Genomic DNA, 20,344 nt, shown 5'->3' with positions numbered 1-20,344 from the left:
TTTATTTAAACTATTGTGATTACAAAAGACAAAAGTCAGCAATCAAGTGACTTGTCTTAAACTGTAACATGACATAGTTAGAAGCAGATGTGAAGCTTAATCAGATCCCACAACGACAAGAAACAACACTGAACAATCACCCAGCAGCTGCAGTGATAGATGATCAGAGTTCATTGATATAAAACTTATTTCCTGGTTTCCCATTTCCAAAGGTACACATCTCTCCTCCTTCAGGTTACACACCTGTGGACAAATCTATTTTAATTTGCACATAATTAGATACATGAACACCCAAATCCCTCAGCAGACATAATCTAAATAACTGCTTATATTCCAGTGTAATTAATATGGAATTGTTTCTCTGCCCACACTGCTGCCTTGACTTTCAAGTGTGGGCAGAGGCTGGTATTTCACCCCTGATATTTTGGCTTTGTACACGGCCACTCCGCTGATCATGCCAACAGCTGCAAGAAGACATCCAGCGATGAAAACCAGGTTGAGATTCAGGTTGATCCCTGGAGAAAGGAGAAGCACAACTTGAATCTGATCATGTCCAAACTGGGAGTCAAACAAGGCAGGTGTGCTGTGAAGAAAGCACTTCCTGTTTTCCTACCTGGGCTTTCTGTCCCGTCTGATGCTGATCTCACTGATCTCTTCAGGTGCAGGGGACCCTGGGAAATGAAGTGCGCCGTACTCTGGGTGACAGCCGCTCTCTTACGCTTGTAATTGCGGGGATTATTGGACAGTGTGGGGTTGAGGCATCCCTGCGAGCACCTGGTGTTGGGGTCTCCTGCTTGACACATCAGGACTGAGCAGCTGATGTACACCTGAATACAACAGGACATGTGCTCGTTATGTCAGGAAATTAACTGTTTTCAGCAGGATCCCTGAGAGGCAAGATACAACAAGAAAACTGTGGTCATCCATTTGTAAGTCATGGAAATAAATGTTTTGCAGCACAATAAGTTCGCAGGATAACTTCTCTAAGTTACTTTTTCTAATCTATGAAAATATGTCAGAAATTTGCCAGATGAAATAAAATAAACATCCCATTTTCCTACATATTTGTGGGTGTAATCTTCATTTTTCACAGCTACCCCATGTACTACTGGACTTTGTTTCTGGACTGAAACAATGACTGCATACAAAGATTGACAAGGCGTCTCACTGTACAACAATGAGGGCAAAATATCCCCTGGGGTAGGTGCTTCCATCTTGTACATTTGGAGCAATGACTGTATATAAAGATAGACAATGTGTCTCTCTATCTGCTCTCGTTGTACAAAAGTGAAGCCAAAATAACCCCGCAGTGGGCGCTGTCATCTGGCACATTTGGAGCCAGAGTCTGCACAGTAGAGATGGGCTGGTGGAGCCGCGGTATTGTCATACCGCCCCTACCTCTAACCAGAACACACCTTTACCCGATCAACAAAACAACAAATATCCCTCATGTGTAGTTAACAGCAGAACAGTTCAGTGACTGTAGTGTTAGTGTTACTGTTAGTTATATCTCCTGTCAATCATGAGGCCACGCCCCCTTTTATAGCATCAAATAACTAATTCAAAGTAAACTTGTCAGAAAAATGAACACTGTGACATAAATCAGCATGATAAGAACTAACTATAATGACAGAAACCATGTTTGAGAAAAATGTTTTTGACGTGTATTTTGATTTTATAGTTTGACTCATGTCCCATCTGTTAACATGGAGGAGGCGGGCTTTATGAGCTATACTGCAGCCAGTCAGCAGGGGGCGATAGAGAGGGTTTAGCTTCACTTTAGGGAGCTGTCATGTCGGCCATCTTTTTATACAGTCTATGGACTGAAAGCATTGATATTTCAATGTCCCCATGCACTGCACAAACAACTTAGACATCATTTTATAAATTCCGTTAGATTAAAAAAAAAACAATTTGGGTTACTTGAGTTTCTCCAGTCTAACCACAAAGTGCATTCTTCACCTGGTCGTGTAAGCCAATGAACTTGAAGGCCTCCATGCTGAACCTGAACTGTCTGCTATGGGCAGGAGAATGGATTCTAACAGTTGAGTCCACGTTGCACCTGTCAGAGCAAATCAAAAAGTTCATGGGCAGAGGAGTTATTGTTTTAAACTTTAGGTACTCGTCATCTTCCTGCAGAGTAAGAGGATATGCATTCAGTCCTCACACTGTTAAGAAGGAAAAAGCAACAACTAAAAAAGGAACAAATGACCCCGTTACCTCGATCTGAGTGCCGCAGGCGTTGAGGGGGATGATGGCGATGACATGAGTGCTGTTTGAGTGTGTCTGCAGGCTGCAGACGACGTTGGACGGGTCATTGAGCTGCAGATGATCCTCATGTAGTCTGGGAAACGTTGATTTGTCAACCTCTCCTCTCATTGTGGACTGCTTGCAGATCACATTAGCTTCCACTAGAGCAAGAGATGTGCAATCCCTTTTATTTTCATTGAAAAACACACATTATGTTGAGAGCTACGCATGTTTTAAAAAAAGGATCATGTGTAATAAAGCCAAAACCATATTTTTAACACGAAATTGCTCAAAGTTTGTCACACGTCAAAACCAAAGACAAACCCAAATGCACGACTCAGAGACCAGAGTTCACAAAAAAACAGTTTCTTTACTGAAACAGTAAACAGGTTACAAGGACAAAATATCCAGGCAGGCAAACCAAGTTAGAGGGATCAGACTGAGGCAGAGTCGGGAAACAGGCAGGGTCGATATCAGGATCAAAAACGGATAATAAGGCAGGATACAAAAACGCTGGAAGGTATAGGTACGAGACACTATGACAATCTGGCAGAGGGTGAGTGGGGAAGCACATGTTAAATAGTGTGGGGAGTGATTAGGGAATGAGGAGCAGGTGAGGTGAGACTACAGGTGAAGGGACTTGTCTAGATGAGGTAGGAGTGGTTAGGAGGTGGAGCTGGAGAGGAGGCGGGGTGAGTGAACTAAGGGTGAGGGGAGCTGAGAGATGAGAGTGACCGGGTCTGAAATGAGAGAATTAGTAAACAGAATATTGCAGACAAACAGAATGAATATTGCAGGTGTATAACTAAAACCATGACAAAGTTACAGTATGGATTTTTCTGAAGTGGGCTTGTATGAGGTACCATTAGTCAGTGCAGTGGTTGTCAAACGTTTTCAATCATTTCTCCAGCTCAGTGACCCCTGACCAGCACAGGAAAGTTATGGTAGAAAAAAAGTGTATTTGAAGACCAAAAACGTCTATACTGAAAAACACTTCATGAGGTCCGAGGCTTCATGCAGCTGTTGATCTAATTTAAACCCTTCCCAGCCTCTGCACTGTTTTTGTTGGGAGAAAATTAAGCAAGGGTTGTTTTTGCCTGTATTTTTTAGCTGTATCACTTCAACGATTCAAACCAAGAATCCATTTTGTTGATTGTCATTAAATATCAAAACTGCCTTTGGCTGATTTAACAACATAACAAACTTGATGTTATCGTGTTTGCTGTGACAGTTGACGGTCTACAACAGTTAACAATTGCACTGAAAATAAGAAAATTACAAATTAATTACAAAAGTACAATTATTATAGGAATTAAACATGACTGTACCTTTTTTAATTACCTTTTTTATTTCAATACCGTTTGCAGTTCTCCAAAATACCTCTTGCTGTATTAGTACACCTGCAGAAACTCATATAGGCTAATGTAAACCAGGCATGTAGCCAAAGCATTAAGCATCATTATGTATATGTGCATCTATATTCATACCATTACAGCTTAAGTCACACTACAAAATGTTGATGCTTAAGTAGTAAATAGACTGACCTGTCCTCTCTCCAACGTCGACCACAACACACCTCATATCTGACTGATAGACGTTGGACCTGAAAAACATCCGAGGAACACTGAACACTTAAACTGTGGAGAGAAATGTAGCTGATTCATCATGAACATCATTAACAGGTACATCGTATACATCGTTGAATTTTATTTTTGCACAATTTACAATACACAAAAAGACAAAGATAACATGTAACAATATACAGTGAAGGGATTGACAGAAAACCCAATGGGCTTATGTAAAGTCTCCACTGAAATAATGTTAGAAATTTCACAATTTTATAAAGAACACAAAATTAGCACAGGGAAATAATATAACAACATATGATGGCAAACAAATAATATATATACTGTATATTGACAACAATAATACAACTAGTATCAAATTAAAATTTAAAATAGAGATTGTCAGTGTGTAGTGTGTATGTATGTGAGTATGTGTTTTGAGAATACTTGAGGTAAACAAATAAAACATGGATACATGGACAACAATGCATCAAAAGAGTAGTTTGAAGACAGCAGTTAGATGGTCTTTACGGCAACATTTTATGAACAATTTTTTTAAATGTCATAAAAGCCATTCCAAATACCTCAAAATCGTATGGAAAATTGACCTCTGCAAGTGAGAAATTTAAGATCTGAACATTCTGGAGGACCAACATTTTGCTCACAGTGCATTGTGTCTGTCACTTCTCCTTGGCCAAGCTATATAAACTCTTCAATCTCCTGAGTCTTCTTCCGTTTCTGGTTTGTCAAGCTACACAAATTCCCTCACAGTTAGCATAATAAAGAGCTGTAAAGGTAACATTGTGTCTGTCATTCCTGTTATCAGGCTGCAGAATTACAGATTATGGGCCGTAAATGAGGCTATGCAATGACCGACCTGTGTAACAAGTTACAAAAGGGTTTTAATTTTTGGTAAGGCAAAATTGATCTAACGCTCTACTTTTCTCAGGAGGTAACGCAGTAACGTAACAAGTTACTTTTAAAAGTAACGTTACCACTGCTACCAAACCATCGACCTCTAGTGCTGTGTCTTGTGAATATAGCTCCCTATTCATAATCATGTGTATGTCAGCAGCTTTTGCACTCTCATTGCACTTTTGTCCATCGTCTCCTGTCCTGTGTTATTGTTGTGTTTTTAAATAATGTACACTACCAGTCAAAAGTTTGGACACACTTTCCCATTCACTTGTATGAGAAAATGTGTCCAAACTTTTGACTGGTAGTGTATATATATTTAAATCTTTATCTATAGGCCTGTACATAGCAGTTTTAGTTTTTGTTACCTTTAATTAATTAATTCATTCATTAATGTTACTTGTATTCTTGAATAAAATTCACTGAGATCAGGCATTTCAGGAAATGATGGCTCCAGTTACATCAATTATCTAGAGCAGAAAGACATTCACAGCAAAACTTGCTCCCAAGTGGCTCAGCACTTACCGTGTTGTGGCTCGAGTGGGTCCTGTTAACTGTGACGTTGTGATGTGGGACAGTGGAGCGGACAGGAAGGTGGTGCATGTCGCCCGTTTAAAGTCCTGCTATGCCACGGACAAAAAGACAAGGTGGACAAGCAGCCACTCCTTTATGAGGAGGTATCCATGAGGTCTTCCTGGGCTTCCCTGGAGAAATGGACACAAGTAGGAGGACGATGACGACAGAGGACAGTCTGCTGGAATGCACTTTTTTGTAAGGGGGAGACCCCAAATGCGATAAATGGCTGACCATTGGATATCAACATGGCGCACACTCACAGCACTCTTGTACAGCAGGAAGAGGTTCAGTCCATTTGTGTCCAACTGCCAGACCTACGTAGTCTTCTATTTTCTTAATTCCTCTGTCCCCACAAACTGGAATCATCCCACCAATTTACCCTCCAAATCTACGTTACCCCTCGAATCTACTATTCCCAGTAACATTATAGCGCAACAAGTATAAATATAAACTTCTAAGTTTAATCCAAAAGGCAACTGGACTTGGTTGAAGTTCTTCAAGACGTCTTTAACGTTAGCTGTGAGTTAGCTGAACCAAGTACACCTCTGGTGTTGATGGGTCGTTAAGCTCACATGATCCTGAGTGTGAGTGTGATCTCAGCTGGGGCATCACACCTGTGGTGTGGCCACTATGTGACGCACAAAAAAGATGTGGTCACATTTTGTTGTGAAGTAAGTACCTGATTGTGATGATCACGTGTATTTCAGCTATTGCTGATGAATTATTCTCTGTGTTAAAACACACTTATCTAGTTTTTGTGGACTTGTTAACCTTGTGCAATACCCAGCAGCGTCAGAAGGTGGCAGCAGGACGTTGGACAGCCGACCAGGATCCCGCTTTGCACTCTTGTTGACCCTCTCGCTATTCTGCTACGAGGATCAATGCAGCAACAGCCTTACGTTGCCCTGTCTGCTCATTATACCTTTTAAACAGGTTAGTGTCATGTATAAGCATGAAAAACACACAAGAATGGTACTTTGAAATAATGTATAATAATTAATGTATTTGTGCGGACTGTGTGTGAGTTGGAAGTGTGTTTTGAGAATGTTTGTGCCACGGAAATATAGGCTGCTTCCCAAGTCTCTTATTTGATAGCTCCTCGCTCCGCGCTCCTCGCCCGAACCGGAAGTAGTTCCGGAGCCGCCATATTGAGGACATAGACTGTATAAATAATGGACGTAGTCTCAGTGACGTCACCCATTGGTTTCTGAAGAAGTGTTTGGAAGCCCGAATTGCGCCGCCGCTGGGGGTCGCCATATTGGAAATGCCAGAGACGGCTAATCCAGAGGCGGAGCACGACCGAGCTACAGCCTATGGCTGAGCTCTATGGGCGGGCCGCATGAATCAGCCAGCTACGGCTATGAAGCTAGGCTATATGCTCCTCAGCGTAGCTAACGGTTATTATCCATAGACTGTATAAATCATGAATGAGCTGGTTTGACTTTCCCAGGAGGAGATTCTGTCGGTGACTGACTGCAGGTGTTTAGTTATCAGACTAAAGAAGTAGCGGACTCGCTGCTCGCTCGCCCGGTGAGAGAGCGGCGAGCCGACACGTAACGGGAAACGTAAAAGAACCGGTCTTTATCACTACGGTCCGATGTAATCTCTCCGGGGAAACGCCAACAACTCCTGACTCCTATTTACTGACCGACGATTAAATAAATAAACACTGCACAGGCTAACAAGCAGCTAAAGGGAGCACAGTATACCTGCTACTTAGTGCTAAAAATATTTCAGTACAATAACACTAGCATTTAACTCACCGAAAAGCTGGAGCTCAGACTTCTTGCACAGCCATAAAGTTCCATAAATCCCACAGAGAGATTATTTGTCCAAACTTTGAATGAAAAAATCCCCAAAAGTCTCCAACAACACAAACAGGTGAAGTTAAGCTCAGTGTCTGTGTCTGTGTTGACGTCTAGCAGACAGCCAGCAGGATCCACCTGTCAATCAATTGATCCGGCCCCTATGATTTAAGGCTTAATACAATTAAAACGAGTGTGTTAAATAAAAATTCACCCCCCGTACAGTTATCCTGAACAATAAAATTAGCTATTTATAACAAAACCGTTTTTTGTACCAGGCTGTAAACATGTTTATTTCAGCTGTAAAAATGGGCATTTTCCCACCTGCTATAATGTTATTTCTTGTTTTGTGGAGCCAGCCTCAAGTGGCCACTCGAGGAACTGCAGTTTTTTGCACTTCCGCATTGGCTTCATTTTTCAACACCCGAGGTTGCCGCTTGATTGAGGACCGTCTCAAAGCTCTTATCGCTGCTCGGAGGAGCGAGGAGCGAGGAGAGAGGAGGGAGTTCCGAGGAGCGATAAGCGAGGATACGCGAGAGCAGCCTCCACGGAAGTCTTTTACTGGCCGACACGCCCCCTTATTAGATATCAGTTAGTGATTGGACGCTGCAGCAGATCGGATTTGACAACCTGAGATCGTTTAGAACAAAATATTGATCATAACTTGTCGTAAAATATATAAAATGCAGTGAATAACTGCAGATTTGATTTGATTTCTGAGTCAACATCTGAGTAAAAATAATAAAAATCAAAAGTGGCAAAAACAGATTCATTTCTATTAAATGTAATCTAAAAAAATACCTCTTGTCATGATCAGTTATTTCCCTGCTAACTTTTATTACAGATGAATGAAAGAATTCAGAGGGAGCAGGAGAGTCTCTCTGTCAGCAGGTAACACTTTTTACGTGTGAGAGTGATCATCAGGTCGGGTTTGATCAGCGTGACGTGATTTCTATTTATCCTGAAACTTTTAGCCTAATCAATAATGTTCATAGTTCATGAACAGACAGTATTTGGGCTTATTAAATAATGAATTCTGATCAGATGATCAGTGATCAAAAATGTTTATAATGAACAAATAATATAAAGACACAGTGCTGTAGGAAATGTCCGTCTGGCTCTGCAGCAGGAACACAGACTGCAGCCTGTTCTTCATGTGCAGGTGTTTGTTACACAGGTAACAGGATACAGAGAGGCAACACTGTTACTGTGCGTTTTATTAGAATTAATACAGAGCACATGTGTGCAGACACAAACAGCTGTTAAAGCAGACTGACAGCTGATCCAGCGGTGATCAGCTGACGCGATCATCACAAACGGACGTCGCAGCACGTGACGCTTCATCGGAAAGGACGTCTCATGTCTCTTAAAAAACATTCCCTCGTTTCCTCTCTCCTCTCTTGGTTTCCTCGCGTCTCTCCATGCATCTCTGGTGGGAGGGACTAAGACGCAAGTGAACGACGCAAGTGAAGGGAACATGGATGCAATTTAAGAGGCTTGGGAAGCAGCCGTAGTGTGTCATCTCGTCGCCCCTTTTCTCTTTGGCTCCGCCCACTTACGGGTTGCTCTGCTCCAGTCTGCTCGTGTCCACCGGTATAGGTAGGCTAGTGTGTGTGAGGTGTTGCTGGCTTGTTTGAAATAAATATCCCTTGTTGCGCTGCCGTACTAGCCGTTTTTGCTTGTTTTACACGCTCCTGTGCGGATCTCTCTTGGATCTCGCGGCTGTTTTGGCTCTACTGTGGCGCGAGCGGATACTTACTGCCTGATTGGGGTTGTTTGCCAGGTCTGAGAACGTTTCCCTGCTGCTGCGGCTCTAATTGGCGTAAGAAACACGGCTGCTTGGCTTCACAGCTTTTGCCCTGACTGTTTGCTTGCTTCACCCCACGTGATTTCGCCAAGCTCTGCTTCGCGTGGCTTTGCGTTTTAATCTCTATTTTTGTGTGTGTGGGTAAACCGTTTAAACCACCAGCCCCTCATTACCACTGGACTGACTTCTATTGACTGTATGTGGATTGGGGATCTGTTGGGGTTAATTTGATTTAGATTTTGCATTTCGTTGATTACTATTAGTTTCTTTTCTTTTGCTGTTTATTTCCTTGATTTGGTAATTATTTCTCTTTTGTCATCATTGTAATCATTCTTTTTTTTTTTTTTGGTTTATTGAAATTCAGTACTCATTAGTTGAGGTGATCTGTTAGTCCCCTTAATTAATATTATTTGTTCTCTTTAGTTTTGTTTAATTTCTATTACTCATTTTGGCAGCACATAACATTGGTTCATTTATTCGTTTAGTTTGTGTGTTGGTGGCTGCCAAACCCACAGTTTTGATATTTGTGTGTCATATCCTTTTGGGCACACTGATTGATCTGTTGTTTTGAGTGCGACCCCACTAATTTTCCTTTCTGTCCTTTCAGTTGCTGAGAGCCACGGGTGGAGGTGTTGGTGTCCTGGTGGCGGTGTCCCCTTCTGTGTGCTGTGTCTGGTTTGGGCTACCTCACGACTGTGCATGTGTGTGTGACTGGCACGTGTGATTGAGGGTGATTTACTTTTCGTGCTCCTTGGTTCCCAGGGATTTCCCCCTCACCTAGCGTCAGCTCCTCACTAGCGGTAAGCCTCAGCAACTGTTTGGTTCCCTTCCCCTCTTTTCCTCAAGTCCCACTGTTTTACTGGTTTTACTGATTGTCAACTTTATATTGTTTAATAAACTTTGTTTTACTTTGCAACTGGAACCACGTCTCTTGCCTCTCAGTTTAAGGAACCTGAGTGCCTGTTCTAATTCCTTGGATGCAATTCCCAAGGTGGCGTTGTCGGACTTGTGAATGTATAAAATAAGTGATTTATATACGTATATTATATCTATAAATAATTATACCTCTACCTCTAACTTGTCACACCACTTAGGGTTGCCACAGTCGTATCATAATGTGTGTCATTGCATCAAATCATTTCATATAGAATCATATTGGAGCATTTTGCATTGTTTTATAGTGTATCATTATGTTTTATCTTATTGTAACATGTATAGTATCATGTGGTATCTTATGGTATTGTACTGTTTTATTGTATTGTACTGTAGGTTATTGTATCATATTAAAGCACACTGTATGCTATTGTTTTGTATTGGGTCTATTGTATTGTTTAACTGTCTAAGGTTAAGCCATAAAGGATTTTAAACATGACATGATGGCCTTTAAAAAGATTTTTATACTGTAACATACAAATAAAAGTGCTGCACTCAAAATTATTCTTAAAATATCAAAAGTAGAGTAGTTGGGATGAAAATTACTTGGAAAAAATAAATTTAATTATAGTAAAATACAGTATTTCTCTCTGAAATATAGCAAAGAACGCATGAAATGTCCCCAGAAAACTGCAAAGGGGTTAGTCTCAGGTAAGTGCCCCAACAGGTGAGCTACAGATACACCTGACTTTTAAAAAATATTTTATAATGTATGTGTAACAGGCTGTTACTACACTTGCATAATGAAGAAAGAGCCAGAATCGAAATATAAAATGTATTTAAAAACAAAAAAATCACATCGCCACACGCTGTCTCTACAAAGCGACTACTGCCACCTGCTGGCGAAAACGGAAACTGCACTAGAGCGACTGAAGCCGAGAGCAGGTGAGTTTTTCAGGGGAATGTATTTAAAATAATTCTGACAAAGAAATGATGAGGATGGGGACACTTTAGGGTAAATGTTTTTAATGTTTGAATTTAGAGTTTCCCATCTATAAATTTGAGTGTGTTATCAAACCTTATTAATCAAATTTTCACAACAACAGACATAACAATTGACAGGCTATATGATTTAGTAATAAACTAATGATGTACTGTATCTATAATGAAACAATGTTGACACCATAAACCTAAAATTTGAGCATTTAAAAAAAAAAAAAAGATAAAATCACAATGATATTGCTTTAAATCATTTGTATATTCAGTTTGACTCGTTGCTTTTCACCCGTTGCTTCTTTTTTGATTAAAATCCAGGATAAACGAGTACAAACTGAGATCATGGCATCAAAAACATGAGTGCTAATTTCTCGTATTGACATCTTTTCATACTTCATTTTTTTTTACACTTTTATAACTTTACTAATGTTTCAAAGCCCATTTCGGTTGTCAAAAGGCCTCTGACAAGATTGAATGTGTCCGCTGTAAAATATGAGGAGAGTTCCCCCCCCCAAGTGTGATCGTTTGTCAGACACAGAGGCAAAAACCAAAATATATTTAATGCTGCTGCTGACACAGCCAACAACATGTTCACATCTAAGTTCTAGAACCGTTTCTAGTGTTTTATTTAAATACACATTGTAGATCACTGACAACTCTACAGTTTTTAATGCAAACAAAGATATTGTATGAGAAATTTAAGTTTTCAAATTGTATTTTTATTTTTTCACATTTTTTAATTGAATTTTTTAGGCAAATTATTTTAAGTGTGGGAAGAAACCAAGTGTGGCTGGTAGCACAGAGAAGAAGCTGGACATGATACAGGACTTCATTTTGATTAGATTTTTTCAGATTTTTTAATTTAACTTTTTTTTGCTAAATTATTTTAACTGTGGGAAGAAACCGAAGCGCTCGGAGTAAACCCATGCCTACACAGGGAGCCTCCTCACAGCAATGGGGTCAAGGCTCTGATGTGAACCTTCACCTCCTTGCTGCGAGTTAAACACTGACGCCCTGTGGGGCCTGAAGTCCTGCATCATGTCCCACCTACCCAAAGAAAAATCCCATGATGACTAGCTACGTTGGAACATGGCAGTGAACGGCTTGGCCACGGTCTTAAAGACGGATCGGAAGAACCCTTTGATGCCGGTTTTCTTCTTTGGAGCCTCCAGATGTCTCTTTAAGGTTCCCACTATGTGCTGCATGACCGTCTGTTGCTGCAGCAGCATGCTCCTCCAGATCTCCTCTGCACCTAGATCTTTACACAGCTCCTTGTACACTGCCTTCGAAGTCTTATTAATGCTGTCAATACTAAGACTGACCTCGATCTTGGAGCCTTCCATCTCTGCCCAGAGCAGCTCTGTCATTATTCTGAGGTGTTCTTTGAAGATGTCATTGGGCTGGTAAAGCTTAAGTTTTTTAAGAATCTGATATGCCAGCCCTGACACCATAACCTCACAGGTCAGTTTGTCCCATTTTAGTCCTTCCGTCTCACCTGTTGCTGGCTGTGCTGTCTCCTTTGCTTTGTCAATGACAGCTGGCTCATCAGTGACAGAAGCTGGTGCTGCGGTTAACAGGGGTGTCGTCTGTGTTTCTTCCTGTAACCAAGAAGCTTTACGTCCTGAGAGACTTTTCACAACTCCCTCAATCAGCCTCAGAGCACCAGTAGACGGGTGTGTACTCCTCTCATACTTCCCCGCCTGCTGGTTGAGCCAGTTCCACATCAGCTTCATAAACCTGTCCACTTCGGTGCGAATAAAACCCATGATGTGCACCTTTTGTTTCTTCTGTGGGTTCAGATTATTGAATATGAATTCACCCAGCATCTTCTGTGTGAATTCATGCAGACCGTTAGTGATGTCTCTGGCCATTCTCCTGAACAGACACATCACATCTGTGCCCGCTCTCCCATCCTGTTCTTCTTCTGGTGGGATCATGTCCTCCACCAGGCAGTCCACGCCGTCGATTAGCAGCTTCATCGATGTTTTGTCTTTCTTTGGTAAGATGTCTTGGAACACTCTCTGAAGCTTTGCCACGACGTTGAGGATTGACTTCTTGGCAAACTTTTGGATGAAAAAGGCCTCTATTCTTCTCAACACCTTTGTCCAGCAGGATGTTGGTTCAGATGAGATCACTGACTCACATCTCCAGTGAGGTGGGTCTTCAGACTCCAGTTCAGCGTTGGCCATAATAACTTCCACAATGTCAGAAGTTGCCTGGTCTGTGTCTTTGTCAGAGCTGGACACAAGCAGGCCTAACTCTTCCTTTGAAACCTCATTATCACCATCAAAGACAGCGATATCATTTGTTTGGGCCTCCAGGATTGACTTGATTCTTTTAAAAGCTGTGGCTTTCAAGCTTTTCATGGGAAGAGTCCTTGGTGATTCATCCTCCACCAGTGGCGTTACGGGGGTCTGATATGACCCCCTGGTTACATCCAGCTCCTCCTCCTTCTCCTCCTGCTGCTGTGTCTCTGGTTCCTCTGATGTCTGAGATTCATCTTCGTCACTTGACTCAGGCAGGAATGACATATTCTTTTTTATGATTTTCAGAATATTGATAAAGCATTTTGCAATTTTCAGTCTTCTGGTGATAGACTTGGGGACTTCGTTTCTCACGCCGCCCCGCTCGGAATTCACCCTCTCCGTCACTTCTGTGACCACGAGCTCTGTCGCCTCCTCCGTGCTCCGGCAGCGGATGTCCTCTCGAACACCCAACACCTCCGCGAGGGTCAATGGAATAGAGTCACCCACACACTCGCGGACTTGGTCCTCCGTGACGCCCCTCTGGGATTTGCTGGATCCACAAGAGCCTTTTGCAGTTTTCGGCCGACTCTGCAGTGAGTTCCTCTTCTGCACCATCTCATGAATGTATTTGGATAATATGCTAATAATATCCAAAACCATCTCGGAAACTATCACCATTACTTTTCTTTCGTGGGATCCACTCTCCAGATCGACCCACTGTTTCACCGTCAGCTTGTCCAGAAACTTGATGACAATCGGACGAAGTGTCTCGGTTGGAATGCCTGGAATGTGGAGTTCCATCTCCTCTTGTGTGTTTCGGCTCTGCATTGTTTTTTTTTTAGTTGAGTTCGTGTCTTTGAAACGATGCAGACTAGTTGCTGCCCTGAGAGCTAAGGGGATCCCTTTAAACAAATAAACAAATGTATGTCTTCTGACAGGCTGGAACTAAAATAACTTCTGCTGTTGTGACGCACTGAGAAAAACGGACCTGTACACCACTTCAGTTTATAACATTTCACTTCAAAGGCTGGCTTTGATGTCTTGACGTTGACGATGACGTCATTGGGAAAGTTGTTAGAATGTAATTCTAATATGGTTGGGATGTCATGACGTCATATAAAATGGCATTTTTCTTTTTTAAATTAAAAAACAGTGAAGGAAGTTCTTAATAAAATGTTTTGCTTTATTTAATTTTTTTTCTCATGTGTTGAACATTCCAAAAAGGCACAGTTCTGAACAGACAGTTTTTGTATTTATTCAAATCCAAACAAAACCAGGACCACAGACTCCTTCAGTTTGATCAGTTCATAGAAGGCATTAAGATAAGTCTCCAGAGGGGGGCAGTAAAGGGGCATTTAAGGTAGTGGACCAATTGTCATCCTTATTGCTCTAAAATTAACTGTCTAAGGAAGCTTAAAGAATAATGACCCCTCCCAAAAAATGGACTTTAATTTCCTAAAACAGCAAACATGCCTATGCGGGTGTACTGTGAAAAAAATGTGGTTTAACCAGGGAAGTTTTTACCCATTTTTACAGCATTATTTGCCCCCATGTGGGTTTTCTGTTGGTGGCCCACAGAAAGCCTTCTTGTCACAGAACTAATGAAGCAAATCTCTCTTTCATATAGCCTATTTATAGTAATATATCACATATTGTAAAAAACAAACAAAAAAAAAGGCCCTCTGTTGCAGTTCATACTTGTCAGAAGATCACCAGGGGAGCTTCCCACTGGGGCCTGAAGTGTAACAGTTATGTTAACCACAGATCTTTTAATTAAGTCCTGTCCTTTTCTTTTGTGCTTTCTTTATTGTCACTTATGAACCTCAACTGTCAAGGGAGAATGTGGCACACACTCACTATCCCTTCTGCATGTGTGTCTCCCTTACGTCACAGAGATGTGTGTGCATGTGTAAATTGTCCCAAGATGAATGAAAGTTCATGGTGAATGAGATGCTTGAATGCTGCTGTCCGCTATTTTAACTGGCGTTGTGGCGTTATTTTTGGCATACTGCACATTTTGCTTTTGTTTGCATACTGCATACTTTATATAGTAGGCTACATGTTGGAGCCAAAATGTGATTTTTTTCTGTCTTTCATTTCTCCTGCCATGAGAACTTCTGTTACTTAGATCGTTTGTGGGGATCATTTTGTATTTATTTGGAATTTGGTAACTGAACACTAATTGGAGCCTTGTTCTGTATAGGGCTTCAGGTGATTGCTGGCAGGTGTGGATTGAAGCAAACAGTTTTGGACGGATTATTGGACATTGTGATTTCTGAAAACGTGTTTAATAATAGGATGTGATATTTTAAAGGGAAGAAATATGTGGACATTCGATCTGTTACTTTGGCTGGAGCACGCGTCCGAAACTTCCACAACTTGCACCTCAACGTTAGTGTCTATTTAGATAAAAATTAGTTTGTATAAATTAGGCACTAACTACATTTTAGCCAAATCAGTATGTACTGCTAGTATAGTATGGAATTTGGAGTTTTTATAGATGCTCACGTCATAAGAAAGCTCCTGGACCCTGTGAGGAGTAACTGCAGATGTTCCCTAAAGCTTGGATCTGGGCATCCTCCAGGCAGACCACCATGGTGGACAGTTTTAAAGTCCAGCCTGAAATCCAACTTCAGCCTCGACTGTTTTCCTCCTTTGTCCCTTTGCTTCAGGTAACATCACATGAGCCTGTGAGTACAACATTTTATTGTTCTATCAAGACTATGAGTCATTCTAGTTTAGTTGTGTTGTTGATTTATATTTTGGTGTTTTGATATCATGTCCTTTTTTCCTCGGTCACTTTGTCTCTTGTTGTCATGAGTTCTTATTGTTTAGTTTGTATATTGTGTTCCTGTCTTGGTTTAGTCTGGTTTAGTTGTGCATTTCATGTAGAGAATTTCCTGTTTTACTTTGTAGTCCTGTCAGTCCTGAGTTTGGTTCCTAGTGTTTCCTGTTTTATTTTGTAGTTCTTGCCCCTTGTATGTCATGTCTTGTTTTACTTCCCTCTGTTGTTGTGTTTCCCGCCTTTCAGATTGTTTTCACCTGCCCTTGATTGTCTCACCTGTGTCTAATTAGCTTCACCTCCCAAGTTTATTTAGTCTTTGTGCTCCCTTGTGTCAGTGTCGGTTCGTCGTCATCTTTATCCCGAATCTTTGTCAGTGATCCTGTTACCCGAACCTGTACCTGGACTTTCTTGTGACTCCCTATGTTTCTGTTGGATTTTTGGTTTTGCCTTTCAGTTGGATATTTTTGTTGGATTTCTACCTGGACTGTTTCCCAGTAAGCTTTTGTTTGTTGCCCTTTTGTCTTTTGTTAATTCAACTTTTGTTTGGTCTGCCCCTTGGGTCCTCTCCCTTTTTGTTTTAGTCCAAACCATGACACTATTTTGATCTTATAACAAGATATTTTCGTATTCTAACAAAAAACAAACTAAAGGTCTAATGACAAGAGAACCCTAATTTATGGTTTTTTACAGCGATACATTTTATGTTATACCATGATAACTTGCATTGTTGTCACATGAAATGTTTCACAGTAAACCAGGATAAGGTGGTTTCAGACAAATTCATTTCAGAGGTCTTGCCTTTTTACAGCATAAATAGGAATACCGTTCTGTTTAATGGCTATGCGGAACCCTAATCCAAACTGATATATTATGACGTCACTGATGAACAACCGACCTCGTAGAAAATAAATAATTAAGTTTATAGGTGGACGTGAATGTCCTTTCAGTTTGCCTCCATCAAATTGGATGATGTCAATGCTTGTATTGCTTTTAGCTCTTCTGTTGTTTTTATTGCCTTTACTGGTTTCTATCTCTCCTATTACTTTTACAGCTTTTATTTCTTTTTGCCTCATTTCCTTTCTTTTATCTCTTTTAGTTATTTTATTTTATTAACTCTTTCTACTTCTTCCTGCTTCGTCCCCTTGGTCTTGGTTGTGTGGGTTCTCCTGTTGCCTATTGGGTTTTGTGCTTTGCTTGTTCTGTGAGTTGCTTGTTTTGTGATTTGCAGGTTTTATGATCTGCTCGTTCTCTTCTTTGCTTTGCTTGCTTGGCTGTCAAAGCACTTTGTAAACTCTTGTTTTTAAAGGTGCTATATAAATAAAGTTATATATAATAGTTAAGCAAATTTAAACAAATCTTCATAACTGAAATATTGAACAGATACAGAACAGAAGAACAAAAGGCTAAACTAGACTAATATCACTACTGTGTATCTTGTGTAATTAATATTATGTGGTTGTTACATTTTTTGTCTGGTTAGCTATAGGTATCTGTATTAAGTGTTACTTTGAATGCTTCGGCCTACACTGAATTGATATAGCTTATAGAAAAAAGGGTTAGGACTAGATAAGTTTTTTTTCACTTCATCCTACAGCCTTTTCGAACAGACTTTAGTTATGAATTGAGACTCTTTAGAAAGAATGCGGTTATTGTGATTTGCCTGAATGGTTTTTTTTCCTTTATGTTGCCATTTAAACATGTTCGAGATAAATAAATGAAAGAATCATTTTAAAAAGATGTTGAATTTGTATATAACTTAACTGTTTAATCTGCATTAAAGCTTAGCGTTATACGTTATTTGCTGCAACCGATTTCCATCAATTGTTTTGACTAGAAAAATATGGAATAAACAAATAAAACGTCGGAGTGGTGGTGATGTTGGCGCTGTTTTGACTCTTACCCAGATTAATTAAATGAATTCATCCTTGATGTGGATTGATAAACAAATCCAGAGGTTATTTCTCCAAAATACATAATTATTACTTTATTCATATAGAACTTTTATTAACTATATAGCTTCATTTATTCCTGCAAGAATAAGGAATATTTATTTCAAAGTTGTTATAATTGTGGTTTATTTGTTTGTTTTGTAGTTTACGTTGAGTAGGGCCTAAAGAGCAGAATGAGCAGCGAGATTTACATGTGAAAATGCTCTCGTTAAATAAGTTGAATAAAAATCTCCTTTATGTCAAACAGGTCATTAAAGTGAGTCGTTGAGCAATATTGTAGTCATTTGATTTCAGCTACATTTCTATGGGCCAAACAGAGTTTTGATCTGCCTGCTACATTACGTCTCCTTCAGAGATACGCTACTGCCCCTGGCAAATAGTAAGCTTTTATTTTGGGGACATTTAAGTACTTTTGTCTTGTCAGATTTGGAGGCTACAGTTGATACAGTACATTGATACAGTTGTGGATTCAGTTTGTTTACCTGCAGCTGGAGCAGATATACTAGCTACCATTAGTAAACTCAGTGGTTAAAAGTAACCAAGTACATTTACCCGAGTGCTGTACTTATGCATTAATATGAGGTACTTTACTTTCTGCTCCTTTTATAGGCTACTTCTAAAGTACTCAACTACATCTCAGAGATAGACTGTGTATTAAACTTTTTACCCCACTACATTTATCTTACAGCTTTTAGTTACTTTTCATATTAATAATCAACGTTTGATATATAGATAAACTATGTGTAAGAAAAAATGTATTGGTCACCCATGGGTCATTCAACAATTGCCACCCAGCAGCACTTAAAGCTACAGCAGGCAACATTATCTCATAAGAATTTGGTTAAAATAACACATTTTGATCGTTGCATTTCCCTAATAATATCAAATTGAAATGATGTTGACTTGTGATCTGTGACTGTGAGCGCCTGCCCCTTTGTATCGAGTTTGTTAAAAAAATTGTCCGGTCTAAATCAAACAACCAATCAGCGTTAGCTTTCACGTAGCCACGTCACATAACCAATGAGAGCGACTCTATACAAACTAGCATCGTCCGGCTTCTACCTGAAGTGTGTCAGCAGCTCGCATGCAGCGGTTGTGTCAGTTAGGAGCTGTGGCAACTTTCGGTAAATTTCTTTTTGTATTTTAGCTGCATTTTGTAGGATAAGGAATCGAATAAGAAAACCCTTATTGATCCCACAATGGGGAAATTTCCAGTGTTGAACAGCAGCAAAGAGACATGTCCACAGAATGTGCTATTTTTGCAGCAGTCAATGGCTAGTGCAGGTGCCTATGCCTGAAAAATAACTGTCAAAAGTGTCGAAAGATGTTTTGGGGCTTTAATCCTTTCGCAACAGCATATTAGGAATAACTACAGTTTTGCTGAAATCATCTGTTCTGTCCTGAATGCTTTGGTGTCAGTCTCGTGGTTGCTAAAGTTTGCCAAATGAATTTCCCTCAGGATCAATAAAGTACCTGTCTGTCTATCTATCAACCAATATCCGTTTCCTGTCTTACATTTAAACTGTTTTCTTTTTCACTTAGATGCTGTGATCAAAGCTGCGGGCGAGGACATTGACCCGTTTGGTAGGTTGGACCTCTTTTGTGAGTATTCTTTTTGGGAGTTGTAACGGTAGCTTAGAAACACATGATGTAATTCCGGCGAAAGACTTAGAGGCGAGCGGTTTGCTTCCTGTGCTGCCTTGCTGGGAGTTCACCCTCTCCTTCACTTCTTTGACCATGAGCCCCGTCACCTCCTCCGTGCTCCGGCAGCAGATGTCCTTTCGAACACCTCTGCATGAGTCAGTGACACCCAGAAACTTGTGGACTTGGTTTTCTGTGACTTGTTGAATCTAGGAGCTTCTGAATGATTTTGGCTGACTTTGCTGCAAGTCCCTCTTCTCCAATGCCTTATAAATGTATTTGGATAAGATCCACGCACATCTCGGAAACAATCTCTTTTATGTTTTTGTCGTGAGACCCGTTTTCCAAACTGTCCCGCTGTGCTGCCGCCAGCTTGTCCAGAAACATGTGGATGTGGGACTAAGGGTCTCTGTTGGGATGACTGAAATGCTAAGTTCCATCATTTGTTTGTTGGGCTCCGCTTTGTTTCTTTTAGCTGAGTTCGCGTCTTTAAAATGAACTAAATGTTTTCTGACAGGCTGGAACTCATTCAACTTTGCCTTCGTAGGTTCAGGTGTCTGTTGTGATTCTGCTTCTGTGACGCACCTAGAAAAACTGAGCTTATTCTTGTAACTCTTATTTATAATTTTATTTGTCAAAGGTTCAGAAGTTTTTGGAATGTAATTCTTGGATATAAATAAACGTTTTAAGTTTTGAAATTGACAAAAGGGACCCAGACAATAAGATAATAACATTAACTGCCACCTGTTGAAACACGATGCATCACAAAAACTAAATATAATTTTGCAGAACATATACTTAAAGAATGTTTCGAGGGATTTTTATTACAACACAAGTTCTTTCAGGAATAAAATGTTTAATTTTGCTTCGAGTTAATCATTCTCAAGTGTTTCTTGAAAAACAGCCACATCACACACAACAAGCCCGCTGCCAGTT

General features: G+C 40.4%; 1 protein-coding gene across 1 annotated transcript; it reads right to left on the bottom strand.

The window, feature by feature from the left end:
* Positions 1 to 216: 216 nt before the first annotated feature.
* LOC138588642 (CUB and zona pellucida-like domain-containing protein 1) lies at positions 217 to 2,088 on the bottom strand. The gene is made up of 3 exons (XM_069658876.1): positions 1,963 to 2,088; positions 614 to 827; positions 217 to 515 (listed from the first exon to the last, which is right to left on the bottom strand). The coding sequence occupies exons 1-3, from the start codon at positions 2,086 to 2,088 to the stop codon at positions 343 to 345; spliced, it is 513 nt and encodes a 170-aa protein (XP_069514977.1). The 3' UTR covers positions 217 to 342.
* Positions 2,089 to 20,344: the final 18,256 nt, after the last annotated feature.

This window comes from Semicossyphus pulcher, unplaced genomic scaffold (genome assembly GCF_022749685.1).
Source record: "Semicossyphus pulcher isolate SPU_LCO1_2020_fin unplaced genomic scaffold, fSemPul1.0.p SCAF_1, whole genome shotgun sequence".
NCBI lineage: Eukaryota > Metazoa > Chordata > Actinopteri > Labriformes > Labridae > Semicossyphus > Semicossyphus pulcher.
The sequence above is the reverse complement of the archived record's forward strand: the minus strand, read 5'-3'. Positions and strand labels throughout refer to the sequence as shown.